Raw genomic sequence first — 25,738 nt, forward strand, 5'->3', positions numbered from 1 at the left:
CTACAGTTAGTTAATGATGAAATTTGCCGCAGATTCAACTGTTCCTTCAGAATACTACGACGACAATTTTATCCCTGGTACCACCAATATTCTCACTGGTACCCAACACGAGACTAATTCCATATCATCTAATAAATCACTTAAACGGGATGGCAATGGATTAGTCTTGCTACCACAGCCATCAGATTCCATCAATGATCCATTGAATTGGTCCAAACCACGGAAAATGTGGCATTTAATTCTATTGGCTTTTATCACGGCATTAACTGCAGCCACTTCAAACGATGCTGGTGCTGCTCAGGATTCTTTGAATGAATTCTATGGCATATCGTATGATGCCATGAATACTGGTGCTGGTGTATTGTTTATTTTCATTGGTTGGTCATGCATGTTTTTCGCACCTGCTTCGTCGTTATACGGAAGAAGAATCACTTATTTGATTTGTTTACTATTTGGTACGCTTGGGTGTATGTGGTTTGGGTTCAGTAGGAAAACTGCTGATACAATATGGTCACAGATGCTTGTTGGTATCAGCGAAGCTTGTGCTGAGGCTCAAGTGCAACAAAGCTTGAGTGATATTTTTTTCCAAAATAACTTGGGAAGTGTATTGACATTGTACATATTGGCAACGTCAGTAGGTTCATTCTTGGGACCATTGATTGCCGAATTGATTGCCGAGCTGATGACGTTTAGATGGGTTGGTTGGTGGGGTGCCATTATTTCAGGAGCTACTTTTGTCGTTTTGTTTTTTGCCTGTGAAGAAACGGTGTACGATCGTCAGTTGAAGATTTATGAAGCTGCTCGTATTGAAAATGGTGAGCAGTGTGAAGGATCATCAGTAAATGAAAAGTTTTGTGATGCTGCTACTGATGGTGATAAGAACGCTGAAATCAAGACTGTAACCAACGACATGACTGAAAAGCAAACTTCCACAAAAGACAAATCCAACACTTTGGCTCATGTTGACTCCCCCACTGTTAGAGATGGTACCCACAATTACGATATCGAAACCAATGATGAAAAACCCACGCCATATTTGAAAAGAATTGCATTGATTACACCAGCTCCTTATTTACAAGGCTTTGGATTCAAACAATACATCAATCGATTTGTTATTTATTTCAAAGTATTCACTTTGCCAGCAGTTTGGTTATCGGGATTATTATGGGGATTGCAGGATGCATACATGACTTTTTTCCTAACTACTCAAGATACATTTTTTTACGATCCTCCATGGAGCAAAAGCAATACGGGTGTCGCAATCATGAATGTGGCAACTTTAATTGGAGCCGTTATTGGATGTATAATGTCGGGTATTTTTTCCGATAAACATGTGGTTTGGATCGCCAAGAGAAACAATGGAGTAATGGAACCAGAATATCGATTATATTTATTATTTATTACCTTGATTATATCACCAGCGGGGCTTATCATGTTTGGCGTCGGTGCCGATAAACAATGGCCGTGGCAATGTATTTACGTTGGGTTAGGGTTTATTGGATTTGGCTGGGGTTCAATTGGAGACACCGCCATGTCTTATTTAATGGATGCCTACCCGGAAATTGTTATACAGGGAATGGTGGGTGTTTCGATTATTAATAATACCTTGGCTTGTATATTCACCTTTGCTTGTTCTTATTGGTTGGATGGATCGGGTACGGCAAACACGTATATTGCTTTAGCAGTGATTGATTTTGCCACCATTGCTTGTATCATCCCATTTTTATACTTTGGAAAGACGTTTAGGAAAAAGACCAAGAATATTTATATTGGTATGGTTGAATTAACCCAAGGAATGGGTTGAACATGCTTTGCTACAATTTTTTAATATGCATCTGTATTACACAACAGTGTGATATTTTACATTTATGTGAGTATATATATATACACTAATACTTTAATTTACCATCAACATTTTTTGTTGCAACGCTATCCTCTTCCTTACCCAGTCATATCTAGATCTGCATCTACGTTATCCTGTCCTGTGCTTCCATTCGTCTCACCGGCACCACCACCATTGCCTGTATTCCCCATATACTCATTTAACTCCTTGTCCAAGTCTTCAGCACTCTTTTTGGGTGTGGATCCTCCTCTTCCGCCTGCTCTACCACCGCCTCCTCTTCCACGACTAGTCACCCTGCCTCTTGATCCACCTCTTCCTCTCAACCCACCACCGCCAAGCCCATCTCGTCTCACTGGTCTTGGCGCTATGCTAATCCTATCGGCCAAACTAACGGTATTCTCAACAATCAAAATCTTACCCATGGCCTTCTTGCCATCATACTTTTCAATTGCTTCCAAATTGCTGCGTTCACAATCACTTTGAAAACATATATACGCAATCGTATCATTTCGTTCATCAAATTTAATAAAATCAACGTCATTAATCGTGGAGAATAACTTGTTTAAATCATCACCATTTAATTCAGGATGAACGTTTTTTAATCGTAATGTAGGGCGTCCGTTGGCCATGTGCAAAACGTCACGAGGTATGCTTGATGAGGATGTTGAGTTACTGCCTGGTTCTTCAGCTAAAGATCCGCGAGGGATGTAAACGTCTTGTTGTCGTCTGCTATATGGTGGTGGTCGATGTTGACGATGATGGAATCGTGATGATGAGATTGGACCACCACCTCTGCCACCTCTGCCTCTTCTGCTCGTGGGAGTGAATTTCCTTTCGGGTTTCTTTTCTCCAATTATATCGTCTAGTGATTTCTCCAATATGTTCGACATGGTCTGTTGGGGGTTGTCGGCTTATGGTGTCTCTGGTTTTCTAGCCAATTTTTTTTTACTTCGTTTTTTTTTTCTGTCGTTGAAAAAATGGGTCATAGAAAAGATAGCTCCCTCTACATCAGTTTCGCTCAATGTCTATCTCTGTCTATTCTACACATGTTATAAAGCAACCACTATCACTCTAGCCCCCGCCTCATCTAATTCTTCTTCTTACTAATTCCCTTGAAATAGTCAGTCTTTTCATACTTTGTTCCGGTCACTTTACCATCGGCATCATAAGTGTTTTGCTTTCTCAAGTAATCCAAAGGAACTAATCTTGGCCAATCAACATATTGATATCCATTAGCAATAATCCATGATAAACTTCTCAAGTTGAAGAGTAAACACAAGGCAATGATGGCCAAGTTTTTCAAATCGAATAATGAACCTCTTGGGTAATAAAACACTGCCAACATGATCAAAAATGAAGTGCCCATTAAATAAGGCAACAATTGGACATAAGCTGGTCTAATATCAATAAATGGTGAGTTAACTGCATCTTGATATGGCTTGTACTTACCAAGAAACAAATCATACGAATCCTGTCTACTTCCATCGGAATAGTTGTTCTTGTAATATCGAGTAAGTGAATTCTTCAAGTCCTGAAGATTACCACGGTAACTTCTCTTTCCAGTACGAGTATAGTCAGTCTTCAAAGCACCAGTTCCTGAATAGGCACAACTAACAGCATCAGCATTATCTGCCCAGAAATTTTGGAAAAACAAGTTAAATTGTGGATCCACTTTAGCAAAAGGAGTTTCAACTGAATTTAAATATCCTGATTTGACCAACTGATTTTGTAAAACCCATCGTCCAATAGAACCTTGAACAACGTTGGTTCTATCTAAGCAGTCCATACAATTGGTCCTGATTACCGACTTTTGCAAATGGACAATTTGTCTCGTGTTCAAGTCAATTTCAAAATAGTTGTCGGAAGTATATCCCAACCCAATTAAACGATCCAATAACAAGTTAATACGATCGTATCTCATACCTTTACACTCATGGTGGAAGTCGAAATAGATGTAATGAACATGGGTTTTCAATTTTTCGGGCAAATTCTCGACTGCTGCTTCATAAGCTTGCTTAACCGGTTTTTCGTATCCCAGTTGATTGACTAAATTGACCAAATAGTTGTCACCATAGTAACCCACCTGCTGGGCAAAATGAGCCGCAGTAGCGTCTCCAGAAGGTTGTGAACTAATTTCCAAGTTAGGCTTGTATTGCAAATTGTTGACCTCTGCCCAGTATACCGGAACTGAACCTCTTGTTTGCAAGATCGAGTAAATATGATTATCATCAGTAGTGACAAACTGTTCCGTTTCATTGAAATTGGCGACATTGCCTTGAGCATCAATACCACGGCGGAAATATCTTGTACCAGCTCTCTCATTTGAGCGACGAGTTAATAAAGCAAACTGCAATGCCTTGCCATTAAAGATAGTTGAATGGGACTTGAAGTATCCATAGATTACCGGTGTGATAAATTCAAAACCACGGTCCGCTTCAACTAATGGTGTCGAAATGTATTTATTCCACCAGAATCTGTCATCAATTTTGGCATGCTCGGTAGTGTACTGCTTCTGCAACGAGTTGGTAATATCATACTGGTTGTCTATTGAGTAGTATAAAGTACCATTTTTCAACTGTTTATTCAATAGATCCAAGTATACTTTCTCTTCACTTGTTGGCTTTGACCCACTTAATGATAAAATCTTGTAACTCTTGATTAAAGCAATTTCCTTGTTCAAAATGGACCCAGTGACAAGATGCTTATCAGCAATAATCACATATGAGTTCACTTTCAACTTGATAACACCAATGATACATGAAATGACATTAGTGTTGTCGTTGGTTAATGAGTACTCCTTGGTGGTCTCAATACTGTTCCCATTGTCTCCTACTAGAAGATACTTGTTGGTTAAATTGTTGTGAAAGACGTGAGTGCCATCTTTGGCTAATGAATGGGTCAATACCATGGGGTGTAATGTATTTTCACTGTGTATACACTTTGGTAAGATGTGTTTCGTTGGGATACGTAACCCTTTTTCTCTCTCAATTGTTTGGGGAAGGAGAAAAAATAAAGAAATTGGAAAATCTGTTCTTTTCTGGTCATGTGATATTTGAGACGTAGGTACACTCAAATGGAGTTGAGACCCCGGTCGAATGTACATCAAAGTTAGAAACAAGCTTTACTTATTTGATATAGTCATACGGTATCAATATATCTATCAACAAGAGTACTTTAATTTAAAGTTTTCCACAACTGTGGTGGATATTTTGTACAGCCTCAATCTTTTACAGCACATTTGGTTTGGAGAAGAACCCCCCTCGATAAACGAAAACAAGTAAATATCCTGCATTGGTCTTCCAGATGACTTTGTAACTGCAATATTACCCTCAACTACGTTTTAAGATAAATTTGGGATTTCATCTTCTCCTCCACAGTAAACTGTTTATACATTCCCCACACGCGTTTGCTTCAAAGTTAAGACAACTTCCTAAACACAAACCCAATCATTTACGATATGCACCAACAATTTTTAAATCAAATTATTTTAAAACCGATGGAGAATAACACCTCTACCACAAAGAGTCTCGGAGAAATTAATACCTTAAAATTGAAAGAAGCTTTAGAATATTACATACTGCACATGATGAGCGTTGACCAATTAAATGCTCAGTATATGAAAAATTTGGGGTTCCAAAGTCTGCATTTACTTCCTGTTTTGCAGCAATCAAGAATTCATAGTACAAGAAGGTAAAAAAAGCAGTGATTAGTACGAAGCCTAAAGACCCAAGGTCATACATGATGAGGTTAACCTTTGAGGAAGAAAGGATATTGCGTGATCATGTAATTCACCGATCAAATTCCCAGATTCCTTTCAATATCAAGTTCATCACAAATGCAGCTAATTGTTCACTTTTGGACAAATTCTCTGCTTTAACCATTTTCCTAGGGTGTCCCCTTCTTTGGAGAGAAAGGAATCCGGCATTGAAGAGTGTAAAATTCAGTCTTCAGCAACGGACAAGAACTCCAGCTGATTGGAAAGCTGCTATTTCTTGGTTTCACAATTTTGAGTCGTTTGTTAAGAAACTTAACCTTAACCAGAGTCAAGTATGGAATATGGCTGAAGCGAGTTTTTAACTTGGAAATGCATCAGAGCAATGGGCAAAGGTTTGGCTTGATGAAGAGGAAAAAAAGACGTCCACCCAAGAAGGGAGGGAACATTTGACAATCTTGGAAACGATTTCAGGCGATGGTGATAAACTAACACCGTGTTTGTTACACAAGGGAAATAATCCGCTGAAAGCGAGGTATAAACTGGAGCACATTTCCCCTTTTTATTACAGGTCGCTGGAAAATGGATTGTTAACAGCAGAGACGGCAGTGGAGTGGCTTGAGAAATTATTCGTCAGGGAAACATGGGCAGGCGAAGACTTCCCATATACAGGGTTGATACTTGAAGAATTGAGTTGTTTCACTAATGATGAATTTAAAGCTAAATGCGATGAAAACAAAATTGCCGTTTTGTATGTACCAAAAAAAGTACAGTTTATGCTCCAACCACTTAATCAGGTGGTGCTTTCAGTGGTCAAAAAATGACTTCAGAGAAACTCTATTTAATGATGGACAGCTTACACCCGTTGATATTGACAGGTGGGGGATTAATCATGAGTTATTATGCGATACGACAGGAAAGATTGAAGCCTAAAATTTTACGATTTGCGTGGGAAATAGTTGGTTTATTTCCCTTTGATCGAAGTCAACTTATCAAGAAACCAATGAATATTAACCCCTCCATGCTTGATTGATTGTGAGCCGTTGGCCAGTAAGGATATGACTGAGGAACATGCTGTGAAAGATATAGAGAGGCACTGTCTAGCGAACCAACCACTCAGATATCCACTGTACAACGTACTGTAGCACTGCCAAGCACACCATTAACTAATGGGCTTATCCAAGAAGATGCCGCCAGACTACCCAGTAACGCACTGGCAGATGATTTTGGCATGCAAAAACCACTATTTAATAATACGCTGACTTATGAGCCAACTACGACCCATATTGGAGCTGTAACTGCAAGTGATTCTAATTCAACTAGTAGCAAACTTGAAGAATGCAAAGAAGAAAAATCGGTAAAGCAAGATGAAGATGTCGAATATCGATGGCAAAAAGCACTGCACTATGAACATTTATTTCAAAAGGCATCAAAGTTCTTTTACAAAACACTGATGCTAGGAGGATATAAGTTGAGTAATGAACTTTATGATCCAGAGAAAGAAAAATTGTCGGCTGAGTTCATTGATCGAGCGCTCCAGGCCACTAAAGAGAGGTCTTAGGTGCATTTAATTGAGGAGTTAGGTGACACATATACCGATGAAAGGTATCATGAATGTAGTAGTGTTTCAGCATCTTTTCCTGGTACAATTTTGGAAACGGTAACTTCTTTGTTTGTGTCGTTATTTCCGACAGAATGCAAAATACCCGTTCCAAAATTGAAAACTATTGAAATTTAGCATTACGCGCACGTTATTTTTCTCCTATTGTTTTATTTATAACTTTGGTCTATGTCGGAGCTAAACTGTAATTAAAATCGTTTATTAGGTATTAAAACACCCATCAATGGAATGTTTGGGTCATTGTTTTTATCCGTTACGTAATTGTGGGTATTTATTTGGCAGAAATAGATGGAAATAGAGGCGACTTGTTTGATAGAAGGGAGTTAATTCAAACACTCACCTTCAACTGACATACCAGGAAGCGACGCCAGTCTCGTAAATTCTTTATTGCCAAGAAACAGTGTTTTTTTACGGGGTTATTCCCCTGTCCATTTTATCGTCTGAATGTTTTTTCTCCTTCTCCCTTTCACGAAGGATAGCAATCAAAGTACAAATAAGAACAATAAGAATAATTGTATTTTTAATACATTTTATTCTCTAAGAGGACAAAGGGATAGTTAGTATGTGACACAGAGGGAGAGAGAGAGAGAGAAAGACTATAATAGTTACAAACGTGAACCAATGATACATGGTAGTTGTACAGTTGCACATATAAAAGAACACAAATTAGCTTTGATGCAGCAATCGACTTTCCATAATGTTCTATTCGAGGAGGAGGGGGGGTTTTAGTGCCAATTTTTACCTATAAATAAGGGAGAATAAATTCACTAAATTCAATTCCCTATCCCAAATGTTTAAACTCAACCACACATCTTTTCCAATTCATAAACAGTTGATTAGACAATTCACCCAATACTCCCCCACCATGGTTTTAAGTAAACACATTGACGCTTATGATTTAGAATATCAGCTTTTAAAAGACTCACGCAAGGTCAAATTGAGTCCTGATGAGTTCAATGATGAGTACAATTCATCAAAATTGGCTCCAAGATACACAGTTCCCCATAAATCAGCCAATGAAGGCGATATATACAAGTACTTGAATCAAGAATTATCGTTGGATGGGATTCCCACGTTGAATTTGGCTTCTTTTGTCAATACTTATATCGATGATCATCAAAGAAAATTGGCCGTCGAGAATATAACCAAGAACTTGGCTGACAATGATGAGTATCCTTCTTTGATTGATATTCAAAACAGATGTGTTACTATGTTGAGTAATTTATGGCATGCGCCTCACAAGACTGATTCTAAAACTGGAGCCAAGATTGTCAATTCTTTGGGAACGGCAACTACTGGATCATCTGAAGCTATTATGTTGGCAGGATTGGCATTGAAGAAGAGATGGCAAGAAAAGAGAAAGGCTCAAGGTAAATCGACAGAAAACCCAAATATCTTGATGGCCACTTGCGCTCAAGTTGCTTTGGAGAAGTTTGCTGTTTATTTTGATGTTGAAAACAGATTAATTCCCGTGAATCCATCATCTGGTCATTTGATCGACACCACAAAAATTAAGGAAAACATTGATGAAAATACCATTGGTATTTTTGTGATTATGGGATCGACATTTACTGGTGCTTTTGAACCGGTGGAGGAGATTTCCAAGCTTTTGGATGAAGTTGAAAAAGAAAAGGGGTTGGACATTAGAATCCATGTTGATGGTGCTAGTGGTGGATTTGTGGCTCCTTTTGCTTTCCCCCATTTGAAATGGGATTTTGCTATTGATCGTGTTGATTCTATCAATACCTCGGGTCATAAGTTTGGTATGACTTCAGTTGGGTTAGGTTGGGTTATTTGGAAAGATGAAAGTTTATTACCCAAGAAGTTACGTTTTAGTCTTGACTATTTGGGTGGAGTTGAAGAGACTTTTGGCTTGAATTTCTCAAGACCGGGATTCCCTGTTATTTTACAATACTACAACTTTTTAACTTATGGTAAAGAAGGATACACTAAAATTTTTGATGCTTGTTTATCCAACGCTCGTTTACTTTCCAATTACTTGATCAAGACTGGCTACTTTGATGTGGTTTCAGTGATTCACCAATCAGCCAGTTCTCAAGACCAAAAGAGGTTGTACACGAGACAAGTTAAAAATTTAACTGAACCTACAGTTAACGAAACTTTTGAGCCAGGTTTACCGGTTGTTGCATTTAGATTCTCGAAGGAGATTAGAGACAAGTATCCTGAAATCCCTCAAGAGTTGTTTTCGACATTGTTGCGTAAACGTGGATTCATTGTCCCCAATTACCATTTACCACCCGATGAAACTGATGTTGAGATTTTGCGTGTTGTTGTTCGTAATTCGCTTAGTTTGACCCTTTTGGAAAAATTGATTGAAGATTGTACTGAAATTGCTGTATTGTTGGTTAAATCGGCCGAATCAGTTAGAGAAATCTTGACCAACAAAGAAGAAGCTTCAAAGCATAATAAATCAACTATTCATGATTTGTTGTTGAGTATTGCTTCTGGTGGTATCCAGCCACTTAGACAAAAGCAGCATGAAAAGGGTGGACATGAAGCTGGTATTGGCAAAAAATCCTATCGTGGAACTTGTTAGACATTTTAAGGATAGAGGTATATTAGTCCAAGTAGAAATTTAGAGGAGGTAGTTGACTGGTGTGTGGTTATTTATCAAATGTAGTGCTCATGTAGTGCTCTCTCTTGATCAAAAAAAAGTGTCAGAAATATAAACGAGAACGTTTATTCCATACCTGGCTCTTTCAAAATCAAGTAACACTAAGCCTAGTTTTGACACAACATTGATATCTCAAAAAGGGTGAATAAAGGATAACGTCCTACACGTTGTAAATAATGCAACTATTTACATAACCGTATAACGTATATTTCATTTTGAAAAAATAATCTCTTTTCGAAAACACAACGGATGAGATGAGAATACTGTCTTGCATCCAAAACACCACTACAATAGCTAACCTGGTGATTAATGCCCTACAAGTGGCAACTGATTCTGGAACGTAGCCTGTTCATTCGTTATGAAAAACAACTAGGAAGAAATATTTCAATACAGAAATCTCTCCGAAAGCAAAACTAGACCTCATTCCAATAACAAGAATACATAGAACTTCACGTGTAATTATAAAATTGTATCCATTTGTGCCCTCCAAACACAACAGCAGGCATCAATTCCATTTTTTATCTGGATTAAAACCATTATCGAACAAAAAGAGTTGCTAACCTAGAGTTAAAAGCAATGTATTCGTTCATGACAGCAGGAACCGAATGCGATACTGTGGATGGAGAACTGGATAATTCAACAAGGCGTATAGAAGTTCAAACAATGAATTTTCTCGTCTGAATGTTAAACTTATTCAATATATGGAATATACCATTCACCCAAGAACACGACTACGCGTTTCCACTGCTTCTTTCTTTTTCTTAATCTTTTAGAAAATGGGGAATCTCGTCTCCTATTTATAAATTTATATATTTTATATAACCAATGGTTTATTTTTTAGTTAATCTCTCTATCTCCAACATAACGCACACACACAAAAGTGGAAATAGAAAATTAAAATTCTCTTTGGTCTAAATATTTATCCACACATCAATCAATGTGTATCTTCTTTAGTAGTAGTAACTAGTAAGTAGTAATAGTAACATTCTTTTCCTAAATAGGAACTGTGCGTTTGTCATCCCTCATACACGTCAAAAATAAAATCCTAATGTGCAACAGACATCTCTCTAAAGCAAAGCAATGATCTCTCTCTCTCTCTCCTCTTCTTCCAAGCCAACTAAATGTGATCACCTCCTGAAACTATTATTCAGCTACCATGATTGGACAAATGATATGCAGCTTCAAACAAGTGACACTCGTACAATGTAAGAAGAAGCAGAAGAAGACGTTAGAAAGCAAAAGTAAAAGAAGAAAATGGTAGCGCAAGCATAGTAAATTACGTGTAAACATTCTCCTTTGAGACTATAATACTTCAAATGCTGTTCCTTCTCCTAGCGATGATTATAAACAGTCATTCTCAAAAAGTATAAGATAGAATATAACTCTCTCTGAAGCTCCAAACCATTTTTGTCAATTGGCATATTCTATGAAAATTTTTATGATTGCTAAATGATTTTGATTTTGTAACTCCTTTGGTTAATTTAGTTTATTTTTTTATTAAATTATTGTTACTCCTTTTACCTCCTCCTCTCCTTAAATAAATAAATATAAATAAGAGGCGTGATCATCCTATTTTTTTTGAAGAAAACCCCAAACCACCCACCAAACACATCTTTAAAAGAAATACATCCCTCCAATTGGTCGCTATTTTACAAAATCTATAGTTGAGTGTTATGGCTGAACTTAATCAAGAACAATTAAAGACTTACAAGGCAGTCTCAATAGTCACCTTAATTCTTTCCATCTATGGTGGATTGAAGTATTCAGGAGTACCAGAAGATCACTTGTCTCATACTCCATACTCGGGCAGCAACATTTTGTTATTCATTTACTGGGCTGTGTTGTACCTTTGGCAGATTTTGTACACCGTACAAACTTTCTTCCCTGATGAGTATCGTTTGCTGATTGTACTGTTGATTGGATGGCATTTCCCCATTTTCAATGTGTTGCATTACGTTTGGGCGGAGTTGTTTACTTCAGGACACTTTTTCTGGAGTGAAATCATTGTCATTGTTAACTTGTTTAATATCTTGGGATTGTATTTCAGTCACAAAACATTTACATTGAGACCAGTTAGTAACTGGTTATTAATCCATGCTCCATTGGTTGCTTTGCCATTCTCGTGGTTGTTGTATGCTCTTTTCTGGAATGGCGCTGTTTGGTTACATATTCACAAGACATGGGGTAGAATTGTCGCCAATATATTCATTTGGGATTTCTTGTTGGTTCCAGCTTTATTCTTGTTAATCTTTAATGATTGGGCTATTGGGTTCAGTACTTCGTACCTTATGTTTGCTTTGGCCTTTGGTCAATTGGCAACAAAAGTATTTGCTTTGCAATGGATTTTTGCATTTGTTATTGCTGGTATTTTGGTGGTTTGGAGTGCTGGTTCAATGATTATTGGTGGTGTTAGACAAGGAAGTGGAGAATCAGCACCTTTATTGGTTGTTGAAGAAGAGCAAGTAGGTGGTAATTGAGTAGTAAAGCCAGAGACCTGGAGACCTGGAGAAGAGAGGAGACTTCAAAAAAAAACTGTTTGCAATTGAATTAACGTTGCTTTGTTTCAATTTGTATATGCCAAATAAATATACAAAATAAGTAATTGATTGGAAAGAATTAAAAATTGGGGTTGATGTCGTAAGATAATACTTCTAGAGTGCAATCAAACTATCCCGTTTGATTTATTGCATAACGTCTTAATCCTGTGCTTACAAGCATCTACTGCTCGTTATTTACGTCTAAAACTGGCCAGGACATTTTGTAGATTCAACAAAGCTTGCTGGTGTACCCTTTTCCACAGAAAAGTTACCAAACTGTATCCCACTTGTTTTATCACATCTCATCTCAACTTTTGTCTTCCCTCAATGACGTCTCTGGTTTAATCTTCTTAAGCATCTCTTGTTTCATTAAATTAGGATGTTTATTAACCACAGTCAGGTTATAATAATTCAAATGCTTATGATGAGCTATTGATGCTACTGTATCGTTGTATATTGTTGTTTGAAACTCGTGTCGGGTAGTGTCGGCATTTCCTATCCCTGGGTATTTCTGTTTGAGGAGGGCGTATTGATTCTTTTCTCGGATTTTATCTGCCATATTTTTAATGGTGGTGCTGGTAGTTAGTGATGTAATAGTTTATGAATATGCTAGCGTTGTTTAGTGACTGCTAAGTTTGGTTGTCTCTGATGTTTTTTTTTTTGACATTTCTTTTTTCTTTTGCTCACTGTCTGCGGCTTAAGTTCTTTTGCAACTCCTTCCCAGATCTCACCTTTTTTTTTTTTTTTGGCAAATCAGAATATATAAGATATATAAATATATATTGAAATCGCTACTTTTTCTAAAAAAAATGAAGCTTGAGAGAACGATAACTTATTTCTGTGAAAACAAGTTATCCATCAACTATCTAAGTATAGGGGAGGGGCAAAGATCAGTCTCATCATCAATAATCAGTCTCATCATCAATAATCAGTCTCATCATCAATAACCAGTCTACATTAATCTCAGAATACCAAGTTTTGGTTTGGGATTTTCGTTTGCTTCGAGAGGATAATTGCTTGGGGTTTTCCAATGTCACTTCAAGAATTTGAAATGGGGTTTGACCACACCACCATAAATCTGGAGGGTTCTCAAGACCAGGGAATACCAAAACTTGTGACAATGATATTGATGATGTATTTACGTTGACTAAATAGAAGTTTCTCAAACAACAACAACAACTACTACTACTACTACTACTGCTACATCAATAGCCATACTCGTGTGAAATACAACAATAAGCAGGTAACCGAAAAGTTAAACTGGTGTCCTTGAGGTGTTCTTACACATTTTTCCTCCTTTAAAGAGAATTGAGCTTGTGGTTTCTCTTTGCGGTTTTATTTGTGATGGGAATTATTTGCATTCATTAACTTCAAATGGGGTTTTGTCTTGAGTAGAGTTTAATAGCAGTAGTTTTTTTATCGTCTTGTACTTGGTGATCAAACTTTGTTTGTCAAAACATTTGAATGGAATATTTACCATCAAACATGTATGGGTGGCTTTTGATTGACAATAGACACACAGATATACATACCTCAGCACCAATGCCCCACTTCAAATTGTCATATAAATGGGTGTACAACAAATCATTTGTGAGTGCTAAACGCACGAGCAACAGCTTTCAAAACTTTGCGGCATCGACGACGACATGGGGAAATATTACATGCAAAGTAGCTCGAAGCCAGCCAATCCTTTGTAACACAAACCTTGGCCCTTCTTCTTTAGCTGTTTTTTTCAGCATCGAGTTTGACGTCAGTTTTTTGTTGACAATGATTTCCCTTTGGCACCCACTTTGTATAATAATTTCAGTTTTCCTTTTGTGTAGTGCAACACAAAAACAACGGAATTATCGGAGTTTAACTAACTCCGTCATGTATCATTTACCAAGGAAAAGAATCCTAGTAAAGGGATTAATGCAGTTGCATATATTAATACTCTGCTTATGTTCGTTGGGTTTAAAAGACAAAAGTTTTTTACAGACTATTTATGGTTTGAGTAAGAAGGAAGTTTGTGGGATTCTGCATATCTATTGTGGAAGTGTCTTTTTTTTTTTTATTTTTATTTTTGAATTTGGATTAGATGATCGTAAAGTCTTACCCCTCCTCCTTTCTTTTTCTCTCCTACTGTCCTGTTCTATTTAATTACAGAAAAGTTAGATCTTGCGTCAAAGTTGTTTTATCCTCCTTTTTAAACGGGATATGTATTATTTGTGTTTGATTTTGCAAGGCATTTCTTCAATATTTGTTTTTTTGCAAGGCATTTTTGTGTGTGTGTATGTGTGTATGTTTATTTGAATGGTGGGGTAAGCATATAAGTCACTCAATTGAAACAAAGCCGGGCTGTTTAATTCAAAGAGAAAGGAGTCAAAAAAAAAAAAAGACGGACTATTGTAGAAGAGTCAGCCATATATGCTGAATAGGCCATTGTGTGAAAGAAGCACATTTACACGTAGTGTGTTCTCCCGTGGTTTTAGGTTTAAATAATTCTGTTGGTTTGGTTAAGCTTTTTATTACCATAATTTTTTGGAAAGTAAATTTGGAAAACAAGGAGTATATCCACAAGAAATTCTTGATAGAAATATATATACTTTGCAGTATTTTTTTCTTCTCAAAAACACCATCATCATCATATGTAATCTTAAAAGTAAACGTAAATAGTAATAAGGATAATGATAATAATAAAAGTATAGGAGGGAAATAGAAGAATATTCATGACATTCTGTCGCCCACCTTTTCCCAAAAGAATCCAAAAGAATTTAAATTCATGTAAAATGTAATTTATTTAAGTTGGTTGTATTGGAAAATTAAAGAAGTTAAATACTAGTCAGAAGTAGTTGAAAGAAAGTGAACTTGTGAAAGTGATTCAAAATATTTTATTAGAGGGTTGTTTGTGCTTATTCATTGCCTACCAAAATATATTTTGTCTCTCCGCTTTAATTTTTCATTATTAGTTCTAAACATCATTTTCAAATACAGAAACAGAAACACAATTGGGATAGGAGGGGAGAGGAGTATTTATATATATATATATATATATATAAATAATCGAACAAATTATTATTAGTAGTTATTATTAGTAGTTATTATTAAAGTAATATATTCTTGTGAAGCTCTGCAATTATTAGTTGTTATTGTTGGGTCATATATATTGCAGAGAACAAGAAAGAGAAAAAAAAAAATTATTCAATTATTCAATTAATTAATTAATCAATCAATTTATTTATTTATTTATTTATTTATTGAACTACCTGGCATCACGGAGTGTGGGATATGATATACTACTCATCTTAAACTATTAACATACACACCTACATCCACTACATCCACTGCATCCACTACTGATACAGCAACAGCTTCTAAAATACGTGTTACTTACTAAGCTATACATTTATTTATATATTGACAAAGTGTTCATAGTAGTATCTATTACAGAAACTACCCACGACAGCTACTTATTTTCATGAACGAATCTAATCACCAGACTACAGGCAACCACCACCAACAAGAACAACATCAACTACAACATCAACATCAACATCAACATCAACATCAACATCAACAGCAGCAGCAGCAGCTGAAACTGCCATCAACCACTGACAAGATGACTACAACAAATCCAACAGCAGCAGCAGTCTCACCACCGTCAATACACGATCTAATACAAGATGATGATAATGCATCGATGGATATTTTCAAAATGTATCAACACAAGAGTTATCTACCCCATAACCAAAGAATATCCAATTTGGCTTGGAGAATACAAAATAAAAAAATCCTTGCCAATCATAACAATGCTGCAAAGATTAACAGTACCAGTATTAAAGATGGTGGTGGTAAAACTACCAACAATGGAGGTGTGTCAAAACCAATGGTTAGAGGAGACTCCGGCTCCAAGTATAATAATTCAGTATGGGGTGCTAATACTAGTGCGACTGCGTCAAATATCCTCAACAATATAAACAAATCAACAGTTGCAACTACATCAACAGTAAAAACTGAATCCGCTAACGCCTCCACTAATGAACCAAGTTTGGATGATTTTGACTATGTGGCCCATATAAGAAGAATAAGTCAAGAAGAGTCAAAACTGGACTTCATGGATGCAAGAGATAGAAACAACAAAAACAATGATAATAATAGTAACAGATTGGGCGATGATCGTCGCAATTACCTATCCACGTATATTAACAATCTTGAATCGAATTTGAAAAACAATACACAATTTCATCAACCTAGTTCTGGCACTACAACATCTACATCAATAAGTCAAGGGTCACCAACCAATATGCAACACAGTAAGTCAGTGTCAGGTGTATCAGCCCCATTTACTACAAAGCCGACAACAATAACATCATCATCATCATCATCCTCAACAGTCACACCAGGGCCAGCACCAACATCAAGAGCATCATTTCATCACGTTCCTGCTAGCGCAGCTGCATCCACGACATCACCAAACTCAACGTCTGCAATGTCATTTGGCGCCAGCAATAGCCATCGAAACAATGGGTTACTCAACACTGGGCGTAAAAAGATTTTGCAATGTACCAATTGCGAAACAAAAACAACTCCATTATGGAGAAAGTCAAATAATGGTGATTTGTTATGTAATGCATGTGGATTATTTTATAAATTGCATGGAACACTAAGGCCATTAAAGAATAACAATAATAATAACGGTGCCACCAGGAGTAACAGCTATGCAGTGGGCGATGTGAACAAGTACAAAGGCATAAATTATAATGATGACATTATTGGCAATACTAATATTAATCTACTTTCATCGGAGTATACTATTGGCGGAGATGGTAACAGCAGGGGTGAAAATGATGGTGGCCTCGGTGGGTTTGTTGGCTCTTCTTCGGCGCCACTTCCACAACATTTTTCCCAACAACATCATCACCATCACCATCATCACCATCACCATCTTGACTCAACTGATGAGCAACATGAATTGAATATTGATATTGATCTTGATTCACAAATTCAAGGTAATAACAACGAGGAGAAAGAAGAACAAGGTAATGAAACCAACAGCCGATCACTTACCAACCAACAAATAGATAAATTATTAAACTTGAATTTATTTCAATCGGATTTCACATCGAATGGGAACACTAATGAAATGTTGTTTCAACAACTGTCTCCATTTCACCTGAACCAGCAACAACATCAACAAAATAATCCACTGCAGCAGCAGCATCAGCAACATCAGCATCACGATGAATTTGATTTATTGGATCCCAATGGGTTACCACCATCTTCTTCGTCAAACGATGCGTCATTCGGCGGCGGTACTGCCAGCCTGATGCATGATAATGGTAGTATGTCGTTTATGGGAAGTTCCAATAACAATAACAGCAATAACCCTCCTAGTCAATTTATGGGAAACACCACTCCTCAAGAAGCTGATAATTGGAACTGGCTACAATTTTAAACGATTTTACAGTTTGCTGTATCTATAGAAGAATCAATGGGTTTGTTTATTTCATTTGTTCAGTAAGAGAAAGTAGTTTTTTAGTAACTCTATTAGATGAAATGTTGTTCTTCTTGTTCAAAGTGTTTAATCTGTTGCTAACTCTTATACAAGTCGCTTCTTTATCGATTTGGTATCTAATCCAATGATCTCAAGTTATTTGGTACAATGTGGGTTTTAAAAATGTTTGAGGGTGTTACACAAGATCTAATTGTCGTTTATATTGTTATAACCCTTTGTTTGTGTCATATTACCAGTAACTTATTTTTTTTCACAGCCAATTAAGTAAGTCCATATGCCATTTTGAACAATACAAAAGAAAGACTCTATCATAAAAAAAGACTTAGAGGCAGAGTATGTTATGTTCCAAAGGGTAAATTCTTTCCCTTTATATGTAAGGTGGTTTAGTGGTTCGTGTGTGGTGAAAAATAAATGAGCAGGTTAGAACAGAGGAGGCGAAGGTTTGTAAGCCACGTGTTATCACTTTGTCCTGAAACAAAGGTTTATTTGTTGTAGTTGTGTGTAACTGTTTACAGATTAAACTGTGGGGAAAACTTTGGGTTAGTGATTTGTCACAGGCTGGTGTGTGTGAGTTTTTGTGGGTATAGATACGTATCACCAAAACTAAAAAGAAAGGAGTGGGAGTATATAAGGAGGAATATGAACATTTATTTTCCATAATTTCCATATCCTTTCTTTCCCTCATTCTTCAAAACCACACTGCTTTCAGAATTATTTGTATCTAAATTTGCTTGCTTTTAATATATAGAGAATAGTAAGACAAGAACAAGGTATTGAAACAATGTCTTGTCAAAGTATTGCAATGGATGAATTGAAGCATGATTTAGATGTCAACCCAGACCATGGTGCAATCTGTAATGGGAATATGACTGATATGGATGTTGTGGTTGAAGCTGAAACCAAACTCAACGGGGAGATCAATGGTGAAGGCGTAAACGATGTTTCTTTTATTGTTCCTGGTGATGCTGACAAGGAAAATGAAACACCAGCAGATGAAGATATTGTTAATGGCAAGTCCAATGGTGACATGGGGACAAAAGCTTTGGACAAACACACTCACTCAGAAGTATCAACCAAGAAACAAGGTAAGCCAAAACGTCGTTCTAGTTCTTCGTCCTCTTCAACCCACAAGAGACCAAAACCAAAGCCAACGGCAACCACATCAACGTCAACAGTCTCAATGCCATCTTCATCAAAGTCAGTTTTGTTTGGATTATTGTCTTACAACGACTACCAAACAATAAGAGACCCTATAGTGGCATTTGAAACGTCACTTGCTACAACCAAGAATTGGATTACTTGGTTACGTTTAGAATTGATTGAACTTTGGTTTGATTCCACCTGGGACCAAACTAATGATGACGAAGAGACTACATTGAGGCAACAACATCAACATCATAGAAAGCAGAGGAATAATACGATAAGTCAAGTTATTGGTGAATGTGTCTTGATTGGGTATTCATTGGCTGATTTTGTGACTAGATTTTGGGTGGTTTTCATTGTTGCTGTGATTAAATTGTATCTCCATTTGGTACGTGGTGTTTTTGGTGTTGGTATGAGCAGCATCGGGTTAACCGGGTTACGCAGTGCTGGAGAACCAACATCATCAACTTGAAGGTGTACTTGGTTTCTTCAAGGGTTCATTTCTAGAATTATAACAGGGTGTATGTTTTTTTTTTTTAAAAAAAAGAGGAAAATTATCGGGGTCTAGTCTGATATCAAATCTCCTATACTCTAAATACAAAATACCTTTATAAAGAACTGTTGTGATTTTATTCATTATAGAATAAAACTTGTTTACCTTTACCCTCTTTGAAATTTGACAACCCTTTCAACAATACCTTGGACAATTCTTCACCACCAGGTTTAAAATGCAACTTATTATAAGGAACGTCTTCAATCTTACCCGTCTTGTACAATTCGATCAAATGTTTAATGGTATCAACTTTACCCTGTGGGTCAGCAACGGTATTTGCCGTTAACCAAAATCTTCTCGTGACTAAATTCTTGGCAAATTGTTGTTGAGCACTATATTTAATTTCAGCGCCTCCTAAAAAGCCATAACTGATCAATTGACCGTTTTTAGATAAACTCTTGACTAAATTAGCCACGGTTGAGTCACAAGACCCGTTAAGGGCTAAACGAACATTGGCTCCCTTGGTGTATTTCTCAATATCGAAATCGTCATTATTAAACTCTTGATGCAGGATGACATGTTCAGCGCCAAATTTCTCCAATTCATCAATCTCCTCTTGTGGTTTGCCATCACGGACAATAGAGATGGTTTTAACACCGTATAATTTGGCAATTTGGGTCACGTATTTGGAAACTTGTGAAGTTCCTGAGTTTTGAATCACATAATCGCCTTTTTGCCAATCAGTAACAAAATGGTTTAACAACTGATAAGCGGTTGCTGGGTTGATGGATATGGTGGCTGCTTGTTCGACTGATAAGCCATCAACATTGATCAAGTTATTGGCGTCAGCAATGGCATAATTTCTCCAAGTACCAAATGAAGGCAACTTGGGAATAACCAAATCACCCTTTTTGAAGTCAGATGAGGCTTCAGATCCAGGTGCAATTACTTTATAAACACCTTCGTTACCACCAACGTGTAAAGGACCATTTGGTTCAGTGCCCAATTGAATTTCAGGACTAGCGTTGTAACCGCCACGAAGTTGCATCAAGTCGGCGGGGTTCAATGGAGTTGCCAATGCTTGGATGACGACTTGCGTTGGTTTGATATCCTCAGGGTTGATTTTGAAATTAGTGGTGTGGAGTAATTTGGGGATATCGGCACCATATTCGGTGTAGGTGACTGCGCTTCCTTCAATTGTCATATTGTAAACAGCTATATGTGGGTGTATGTTTGGTGACTAGAAAAACCCTGATCGGTATATTCTAAAGTAAGTCAAGGGATGGAGCAATTGCTGATTATATATATGTATGCACAAGTAGATCAGTAGCAAAGCTTTCCCCTTCTCTTGGCTTAGTAATATTTTTGGGTGTGAGTCAGGTAGCGCAACGGATAAATCTTGAACCAATTGTTGCGGTTTTCTTTTGTTATTTCCGTGGCTATTGCTATTAAAGTACTCCTCATGGTTGGAAAACTGTTTTGAATTTCTAGTCTTAATCCAAGATGAAAAGAAGGAGAGAGCAAATTTATTTCCTTGATATTTCATGATAAAACCTTCTCTAGTGTACTCCCTGAAGTATGAATTCTTCGCTGTATAGGGAATGACAATAGCGCTTAAAATTTATCTCCAGAGTATAAATTATGCGTGTGTGGACCACAGTTTAACGAAAACTTATAAAGCCCCTCTGCAGAGGGATATATAACACGTCATGGTATAAAACAGTCAGACCGGTTGAGGGGGGAGGGGGCGGTGGCTGTTTATATTTGTTTATTATCCTGTTCTTGTGAAACAGGTACCAACTGAAATTTGTCTAAGACACTCACCGTTTTGTTTTATTTTGTTGTCTGTTTTATTCGTCAACCAGCGTGGCTATGAAAAAAAAAAGAGAAAAGAAAACAATGCAAACCATATTACTCAACTCAGCAACACCCTCGTGGTGTGGAGGATCTTCTTTCGTTTGTTGTTGTTGTTGTCGTTGTCGATCTGTTATTGTTTAGGATCAAGGCTATGTGTCCAACCCTCTGAGGTTATGTTTGCTTTCTTATTTTGTACAACTGTCGATGATGCAATATGGATCCCTTTAACTGTACCAACCAGCGGAGTCAACTATGCAATAACCTCACTTTCTAGACAATTCAACTCTTAGGCAACTACTTTAGACCATTCTATAACTCTTTAGCTTTTGCCTCCCCTTGCGCTCTTGTTGGCTTTGTATATGTCTCTTTCGTAAAATAAATGAAAAGAAACAAAAGCCCTCCCTTTCTATTCTTTTCTGTTTGTGCAACATCACTTGTGTGTATTTACAATGTGTCCTAATTAGGAAATATGATTGCAAAAATAAAGTACGTTTGTTCCTTTGTAATATACACACCCACACCCAATATAGGTCAACAAAGGATCAGGGTAACGACGTTTAAACTTTTCTCTATACTACTGCCATTCTAAGGGGCTATTGCTCTCACTCTTTGAGGTAAAAGGGTTTGTTATTGGAGAGAAACAATAGAAAATATGATGAAATTTAGTCAAACGTAATTGTTGCTTATACTGTGACCCTTTAAAACATAAGTTTAAGTAGACCCAAATTCCTCTCTCATTTATTTGAACCAGCCAAGTTAGACAAAGTAATCTTTGATCAATAGTATACTGGAAAAGTCATCTCAACCCAGGTTACATCACTGCAATACTATAATATTACATTACATGTTGTAATTTGTTGTTATTTTTTGTTGTTATTTTCTTTTTTGGGTTTATTTTTAGCTCCAATTAAAATATAAAAAAATATACAAAAAACATTTCACTTTTAATAACGCTTCTTTTTCGCTAACAGATTATATACATAGCATTTCAACCCTGGCATTCAACTAAAAACTACATCAGTAATGGGGTTGTTTGGTTTGAAAGTAGGTGGTAATCGTCATAACAATTTCCACGAACAGCAACAACATCCACAACAACAGTATCAGCATCAGCTGCAATATCCACCTCCCAACATAAACCATTTGCATAAAAGGTCCGAGACTACAAACTCATACACTGAAAGTGAGTTTCTGTCGACTGGATCTTCCTCGTCGTATACTTCCACGGAATCAATTGGGTATCATCCACATCCAAATCATACCAAACCTTCGACATCACCGAGACCAGTGAAAAAAGTTCCCCTTGCTTTGAGACCAAATGTGGAAATGTTACTGAATGTTGGAAACACCATGGCAGGGAATGACGAAAAAATTGACACCATGCAAAATGGCAATCTTGACTACAGTAACCCACCTCAACCACAGCAACCACAACAAAGTTTTCAGTCACGAAAGGATCCTGTCGCTCCACTGAGACAAGTAAAGAGGGAAAGTGTGGTCTATGCCGGTAATTATGGGAGTCAAAACCAACCTGTTTATGATGGCGGTAAAACTTCACAACACAATATACCTCGTAAACCAGTGATTCAAACTCATACTCCAGAGAGAAGATTTTACCCAAATTCCCAATATGCATCAGGAAAAGTGGGTGGAAACACATCTCCTCAGGAGATTGATTTAAACACTACACCGACATTCGGAATATCTGCAAATGCGAGTCAGCAATCATTGCCCAGAACCCAGCAAGATAAAGGAGCAAGCAGGTCTAAAGGAAATACACCAAAAAGGCCAACAGCTGTGCAAGGTGAGCCACAACAACAAATCCCGCAACACGATCCATCACTGCAATTCAACCAAAATTTGTACTTTGGTCATCAACAAGCACCACCAATGAGACCAACTGCAGATGCTAGTGTTGATGACGAGGCAGTTTCAGAAGAAGAAGATGATGATTCAGAAACAACCAGCACCAACTCTTTCCAACCAACACAGCATCCGTATTATGAGCAATGGAAACAGTATTACCAAGCTCTAGCAATGCAACAGCAGCAACAACAGCAGAGAAATTCAATGTGTTTTCAGAATGACCCACAATTTGCATCCCATTATAATCCCATGATGCCATATGGGTATCCTCAAATACCAATGCCATATATGAATAATGGTATGAACCAATGTATGATGCAGCCACAACAACAGCAACAGCTCAATCAAATGGAGTCGCAAGTGTTGCAAAATCTGCAACTGCAATCGTCTATTACAATCAAGCAAGGAGAAAGAAGAAGAAGAAGTTCGCAGATTCCTCAATCACAATCTTTGCAAAACATGGGTCTCCAGCAGCAAAAGGCAACTATTCCTGGCACTTATTGCGAAAGTGACCCACCATTGCTGCATATGCATGAGCAACCACATGATTATTTACAAGCTTATCAGCGCAAAAAAAACATTGCCACTGATAACGTGGTTGAAAACAATGAACTTTTGAGAAACTCACGCAAGTCCACCATCAAATCCAACAGATCAATCTCTGAACCGCAGCATGCTTTCAAAAAGACTGGTGGAGGATACAGGGTTAGCTCATTGGAATCAAATTTTAAGCCTCAAGCTTACAATGTTTATAGTGAGGATGATGAAGAAGTTGTTGAAGAGCCACCAGTAAGGGTTGATAAAATAGGGGTACTGCAAAGTAAGAACACCGACATTACTCAGTCAATGTCAAATTTGGTGTTGAGCGTTGATAAAGATGAAACAACTGGGTCAAGACAGATTTCTGATTACACAAAATATTTGTTTGACGACGACGATGATGATGAGAGTGAACAAGAGGGATGTAATGGTGAGGACGTGACTGATGCTTCTCAAGAGGACCAGAACCAAACAATAATCGCAGATCAAGCACCATTAAGCGATGCACCGGGTCACATGGCAATATCATTAACCAGAAAGGATACTACTTCATCAGAAGCGTCATACAACTCGATTCAAAAAGAGGAGAATTTCCAAGTGGCGCCACAGCCACCATTGACTAGTACCAAGCTGTCTCCAACTACCCCACAGAAGCAGAAAAAGGGCACCAAAGCCAAGGTTCAGCAAGATGGGTCGCCATCAGCATTTTCACCACCACAACAACTGGAAATATCACAAATGTCTCAACCTTGGCAACTGCAGACAAGCTTTGACATGGGAAATAACATGTCCATGCCCGATTTAGGCATGATGTCACCGTCTAACCCAATGATGCCCATGCAAATGCCCATGAATATGCCGCCCCATATGATGATGCCATACAACAATATGAACATGATGGGAATGAATATGGGAATGGGTATGGGAATGAACCCCATGGTGTATCAAAATGGTGGTGGATACCCAGCACCAAACCCAGCAATGAATCGTCATAGCATGATGATGATGATGCCTCAGGATACTCGACGTCAATCCATGATGATGTATGACAATATGTCATACGCTAATAAGAGAAACAGTATGCCGATGGGGTTGCAAGGTAATAGTTATCAACAACAACACCAGCAGCCAAAATTAGATCCTGAAACTCAGAAACGAATCAAAGAATTCAAGAAATTACGTAGTAATATTGCATCAGGCAACAAGACAATGGAGTATCGATTACTTTGGACAAAGATGTTGATCACGGCAACAAATTTCAAATTATATAATTATATCAATATCAAAGGAGAGTTTATTCACCAGCAAGCACACCTGCCACTGCATGTTGAAAATAATAAGGCGGCATTTATCAAAGCATCAGTGACTCATATAGTCAAGATCGTTAAAGAAATTGAATCAGGACATGGGGAAATGAAGTCAAGTTTGAAATGCAAGGCATATTTCATCTATGCCTGTTTACTTAAAAATGACTTTGTTGAAGCTTATGAACAAGATTTCGGCATTGGTAAAAACATCCCCGCCGCAATCAAGTACTTCAATAAGGTGCTTGATTTGAATCGACGTGATCCGAGAGTATTGTATAAATTGGGTGAAGTTTACGAGTATGATGTGAGTGATGAGGATATGGCGGCAATGGCCAATGCGACTGACGAAGTGACGAGTGCTATTGATAAGGCAATTGATTATTATACTAATTCAGCTCAGTATGGGTATGAACGAGCTGAGGCGAAATTGGCCAAATACGGTATCACGATAGAATCGATATAGATTTAATACTAAAAAAAGAATAAAGAAAAGTAACTTATGTAAAGAAGGGACATTTTTTGTATGTGTAAGATGAACCTAGTTGTGGTCTATACATCTGTCTCGTGTTTGTAGGTTTTGTGCTTATCGGCAGTGGTTTTTCGATACAGCACGAGTTTTTGTTTGTTGTTTAAAATTTCTTTTGTTTATAAAAATAAATGGTCCATTCTTTTATCAACAAAGATAAGAAG

At 37.4% G+C, this 25,738-nt stretch overlaps 11 protein-coding genes across 11 annotated transcripts; 7 read left to right on the forward strand and 4 right to left on the reverse strand. All coding sequences in view use genetic code 12, as the record gives it.

Annotated features, from left to right (window-relative positions):
* Window positions 1-13: 13 nt before the first annotated feature.
* Window positions 14-1,804, forward strand: CANMA_002104 (uncharacterized protein; the record flags this gene model as incomplete). Its single annotated transcript, XM_051814136.1, has 1 exon — window positions 14-1,804. One exon carries the CDS (start codon window positions 14-16, stop codon window positions 1,802-1,804), a length of 1,791 nt encoding a protein of 596 aa, XP_051672180.1.
* Window positions 1,805-1,941: 137 nt separating this feature from the next.
* Window positions 1,942-2,733, reverse strand: CANMA_002105 (uncharacterized protein; the record flags this gene model as incomplete). Its single annotated transcript, XM_051814137.1, has 1 exon — window positions 1,942-2,733. The coding sequence occupies one exon, from the start codon at window positions 2,731-2,733 to the stop codon at window positions 1,942-1,944; it is 792 nt and encodes a 263-aa protein (XP_051672181.1).
* Window positions 2,734-2,930: 197 nt separating this feature from the next.
* Window positions 2,931-4,751, reverse strand: SAC1 (phosphatidylinositol-3-phosphatase; the record flags this gene model as incomplete). Its single annotated transcript, XM_051814138.1, has 1 exon — window positions 2,931-4,751. The coding sequence occupies one exon, from the start codon at window positions 4,749-4,751 to the stop codon at window positions 2,931-2,933; it is 1,821 nt and encodes a 606-aa protein (XP_051672182.1).
* A 549-nt stretch (window positions 4,752-5,300) lies between these two features.
* On the forward strand, window positions 5,301-7,116 carry CANMA_002107 (uncharacterized protein; the record flags this gene model as incomplete). Its single annotated transcript, XM_051814140.1, has 4 exons — window positions 5,301-5,481; window positions 5,547-5,890; window positions 6,158-6,306; window positions 6,660-7,116. The coding sequence occupies 4 exons, from the start codon at window positions 5,301-5,303 to the stop codon at window positions 7,114-7,116; spliced, it is 1,131 nt and encodes a 376-aa protein (XP_051672183.1).
* A 925-nt stretch (window positions 7,117-8,041) lies between these two features.
* Window positions 8,042-9,733, forward strand: GAD1 (glutamate decarboxylase; the record flags this gene model as incomplete). The annotated part of the gene is made up of 1 exon (XM_051814141.1): window positions 8,042-9,733. One exon carries the CDS (start codon window positions 8,042-8,044, stop codon window positions 9,731-9,733), a length of 1,692 nt encoding a protein of 563 aa, XP_051672184.1.
* A 1,751-nt stretch (window positions 9,734-11,484) lies between these two features.
* Window positions 11,485-12,288, forward strand: CANMA_002109 (uncharacterized protein; the record flags this gene model as incomplete). The annotated part of the gene is made up of 1 exon (XM_051814142.1): window positions 11,485-12,288. The coding sequence occupies one exon, from the start codon at window positions 11,485-11,487 to the stop codon at window positions 12,286-12,288; it is 804 nt and encodes a 267-aa protein (XP_051672185.1).
* Window positions 12,289-12,655: 367 nt separating this feature from the next.
* CANMA_002110 (U2 snRNP complex subunit YSF3) lies at window positions 12,656-12,907 on the reverse strand (the record flags this gene model as incomplete). Its single annotated transcript, XM_051814143.1, has 1 exon — window positions 12,656-12,907. One exon carries the CDS (start codon window positions 12,905-12,907, stop codon window positions 12,656-12,658), a length of 252 nt encoding a protein of 83 aa, XP_051672186.1.
* A 2,898-nt stretch (window positions 12,908-15,805) lies between these two features.
* Window positions 15,806-17,782, forward strand: CANMA_002111 (uncharacterized protein; the record flags this gene model as incomplete). The annotated part of the gene is made up of 1 exon (XM_051814144.1): window positions 15,806-17,782. The coding sequence occupies one exon, from the start codon at window positions 15,806-15,808 to the stop codon at window positions 17,780-17,782; it is 1,977 nt and encodes a 658-aa protein (XP_051672187.1).
* Window positions 17,783-18,623: 841 nt separating this feature from the next.
* CANMA_002112 (uncharacterized protein) lies at window positions 18,624-19,457 on the forward strand (the record flags this gene model as incomplete). The annotated part of the gene is made up of 1 exon (XM_051814145.1): window positions 18,624-19,457. One exon carries the CDS (start codon window positions 18,624-18,626, stop codon window positions 19,455-19,457), a length of 834 nt encoding a protein of 277 aa, XP_051672188.1.
* A 157-nt stretch (window positions 19,458-19,614) lies between these two features.
* Window positions 19,615-20,682, reverse strand: MRF1 (Mrf1p; the record flags this gene model as incomplete). Its single annotated transcript, XM_051814146.1, has 1 exon — window positions 19,615-20,682. One exon carries the CDS (start codon window positions 20,680-20,682, stop codon window positions 19,615-19,617), a length of 1,068 nt encoding a protein of 355 aa, XP_051672189.1.
* Window positions 20,683-22,358: 1,676 nt separating this feature from the next.
* Window positions 22,359-25,511, forward strand: CANMA_002114 (uncharacterized protein; the record flags this gene model as incomplete). Its single annotated transcript, XM_051814147.1, has 1 exon — window positions 22,359-25,511. One exon carries the CDS (start codon window positions 22,359-22,361, stop codon window positions 25,509-25,511), a length of 3,153 nt encoding a protein of 1,050 aa, XP_051672190.1.
* Window positions 25,512-25,738: the final 227 nt, after the last annotated feature.

This window comes from Candida margitis (genome assembly GCF_024628925.1).
Source record: "Candida margitis strain CBS 14175 chromosome Unknown scaffold2, whole genome shotgun sequence".
Classification (NCBI taxonomy): Eukaryota; Fungi; Ascomycota; class Pichiomycetes; order Serinales; family Debaryomycetaceae; genus Lodderomyces; species Lodderomyces margitis.